Consider the following 3,384-nt stretch of genomic DNA (forward strand, 5'->3'; position numbering starts at 1 on the left):
CCGGATGGGATTTCTCCTTCTGTACTGCTGTCTTCTAGGCTTCCCTTTAATAAATCGCTGCGACTGGAACTGCATAAACTGGTTAGTGATAACTACCAGAAATATAGAGAACCAAAGTAGTCGTCTTTCCAGGCTTTCAAGGTTGTAATCACGCCGGAAATAAAATGGGGAAACCTGACTTTTCCCATCGTCTATAAGAAACAGACCCTATTAGAAGGTTCCCAATAATTACTAGCAAAGCGGGCCAATAATTCCCTTCAAATGCACCAGTACGCTAAAAAATAACGCTGCTTAAATGAGAAATCAATGCCATTAGGTAAATATCACATCTGTCGATTGCAGATGTTTAATGTGATCGAAACATAGTCCCTTGTGCACAAATCAGTTTTACGTTCACTATAAAGGGAAGTAGATTTTGAAAAGGGATAACGTATGAACATCATTCGCCAGTCGAAACAGATGAGGACCTTTCATAGAGAATGAACGGCGGAGGAGCCCACTCAGCCCTTACCTGATCGGCGCCTTCCAAGTCGGCGGGCGCATGAGAGTCGGTGAGAAGATCCCGCTCCTTCCCGGAGCCCGTCACGACGCAGCCCCCCTGCTGCGGAGGGCAGGGCACGAGGGGCCTCAGAAACCGGAAGTCGCTGCTCCCCGACCCCGTGCTCAAGCACACTTCGTACCGGTAACTCCTGGACAGGGTGCCGGTCCCCGACACATCCACCCAGTCTCTCGGCAAGTTGCCGTCGCCATACAACGTGCCGGGAGCACTGGTGTACTGCTCCCCGCCCCCTCTCCTCCGGCACACCTTGACCAGGACAAATGTCACGACGGAGAGCAGGAAGAGGAAGGACACGAGGCACAGGGAGACGGTTAGGTACATGGTTAAAGCGCCTGTGTCGGCCCCTTCGGCGGCGGCGGCGGCGGCATCAGCGGACTGCAGGTAGGCGTCGGAAAAGCCGTCCACGAGCAGGATGTTGAGGGTGGCGGAGGAGGACAGGGGCGACTCCCCGCTGTCCCTGACGAGCACAATGAGCCTGTGCTTCACCGTGTCGCGCTCCGTCAGCGGCCGGCTCGTCCTGACTTCGCCGCTGTGCAGCGCCACGGCGAAGAGCCCCGGCTCCGTGGCGCGGAGCAGCTGGTAGGACAGCCAGGCGTTCTGCCCCGCGTCCGCGTCCACCGCCACCACCTTGGTCACCAGGTAGCCCGGCTCGGCCGAGCGCGGCACCAGCTCGCTCCACGCCGCCGTGCTGTTCTGCAGCGGGTGCAGCACGAAGGGCGCGTTGTCGTTCTCGTCCAGCACCACGACGCGCACCACGGCCTCGGAGCTGAGCGCCGGGGACCCGGCGTCCGTCGCTCTCACGCCCACCTCCAGCTGCCTCGTCTGCTCGTAGTCCAGGGAGCGCAGCGCGTACACGCTGCCGTCGGCCGAGTTCACCGCCACGTAGGCGAGCACGGGCAGGGCCCCGGCGCCGGCGCCGGCGGGCACGAGCGAGTAGGTCACTCGGGCGTTGTGCTCCGCGTCCGCGTCGGCGGCGCGCACTGTGCCGATGGCCGTGCCGGGCGCCGTGTTCTCCCGCACGTGCATGGTGTAGGCCGCCTGGCTGAACACGGGCGCGTTGTCGTTGATGTCGGACACTCTCACCCTGATCCTCTGCTCGGCGGACAGGCTGGGGGCGCCCTGGTCCCGTGCCACGATCGTGATGTTGTACTCCGACACGCTCTCGCGGTCCAGCGAGATTTCTGTCTTTAGGAAATAGGAATTTTTTGGTAATGGTGTAAGGGTAAAAGGCACGTGGTCCTCTATAGAACAGGATGTTCTCCCGTTGTCCCCGGAGTCGCGGTCCCTGACACTGAATAAGGCCACCACCGTCTCGGGGGGCGCGTCCTCGGGGATGGGGCTACTGAGCGATGTGATTGTAACTTCTGGGGAGTTGTCATTCAAATCCAGAACCTTCACAAGGACTTTGCAGTGAGCAGAAAGACCCCCGCCGTCTGTGGCCTGCACGTCTATCTCATAATTTTCCATTTCTTCAAAATCCAGAACTCGTTTGAGTCGAATTTCCCCGGTGATGGGATTTATCATAAACGTTTGGCGATTTTCCTCTGAGTTTTGAATAATAGAGTAGGAGATCTCCCCATTGCTTCCCTCGTCCAAATCGGTTGCCGAGACTGTAGCGAGTAAGTAATCTTCAATACTATTTTCCAAAACTTGGGCTTTATAGCGAGGCCGAACGAACACTGGGATATTGTCATTTATATCCAAAACAGTAATGTGGATTTGTGCCGATCCTGACCGCTGGGGGAAGCCACCGTCGGCAGCAACCACAGTCAATCTGAGCTCCGGGTGCTGCTCGCGATCGAGTGTTTTATCGAGTACCAGCTCCGCGTACTTTCTCCCGTCACTGCGGTCCCGTGTGTAAATATGGAAATAGTCATTAGCTCTAATGCTGTAGTTCTGGAGACTGTTATTCCCTACATCTAAATCCAGAGCACTCTCCAGTAAAAACCGTGTTCCGGGCACTGCAGACTCTGAGATGTTTAAGAGCAATTCTTTATTTAAAAACACCGGGGAATGATCATTTATATCGTTAATGCTTACCTCGGCTTGGTAGGATTGCAGTGGCTTGTCCAGCAAAACCTCCAAATGCATCACGCAGGGATACATTTGCCCGCAGAGCTCCTCTCGGTCTATTTTTTCCTGAATAAACAAATACCCGGTGCTGAGCTGGAGTTGAAAATACTGCTTTTCCCCTTCAGAAATGATCCTACCCTGGCGAGCAGAGAGTTTCTCAGGTGTCAGTCCCAGATCCTTTGCGATATTTCCCACGAAGGTCCCGCTCTCAGTTTCTTCAGTCACAGAATACCGAACAGTTGCGGTTCTCACACCCGACACACAGAACAGAAGGATCAGGGACAGAACCCGCCTTTTCAAACACTTTTCAGTGTTTCTAGTAGCCATTTTTCCGTCTAACTAAATCTTCCTCCTTTCAATATATTCCTGTTCTCGTTTAAAACAAAGGCCACAGCACCTCTTATCTATGAGTGCAGAAAAGCTTCCTCAACATCCACCGCTTTGATCTAATGCCCTTTCGGACAGCGTAGTCACTGTGCATGATAGCTCGATTAGGAACTGCTGGTCTGCTGAGATTCGGTGTCTGCTTTGTAATGGCGTCTGGGATCTGCAGTTCTTTCTTCGCCTTTGCGGTCTGCAGCGCCATCAGGCGTCTGGATTCAATATCTCTGAGATACTTTTCTATGTAAAACTGCTTTCTAAGTTACTATTCTTTAATATCTCCCAAACTTTACTGAAAAGAAAACACTGAAGCAAAATATTTAACACGAAACAATAAAATGCAGTACAGTTTGATACTTTTACATACCATT

At 53.5% G+C, this 3,384-nt stretch overlaps 1 protein-coding gene across 1 annotated transcript; it reads right to left on the reverse strand.

The window, feature by feature from the left end:
• Nucleotides 1-439: 439 nt before the first annotated feature.
• On the reverse strand, nt 440-3,170 carry LOC102565466 (protocadherin beta-16). The gene has a single exon (XM_019487162.2). The coding sequence runs from the start codon at nt 2,957-2,959 to the stop codon at nt 440-442; it is 2,520 nt and encodes an 839-aa protein (XP_019342707.2). The 5' UTR covers nt 2,960-3,170.
• Nucleotides 3,171-3,384: the final 214 nt, after the last annotated feature.

The sequence above is a fragment of the Alligator mississippiensis genome, chromosome 9 (genome assembly GCF_030867095.1).
Source record: "Alligator mississippiensis isolate rAllMis1 chromosome 9, rAllMis1, whole genome shotgun sequence".
In the NCBI taxonomy this organism is placed as follows: domain Eukaryota; kingdom Metazoa; phylum Chordata; order Crocodylia; family Alligatoridae; genus Alligator; species Alligator mississippiensis.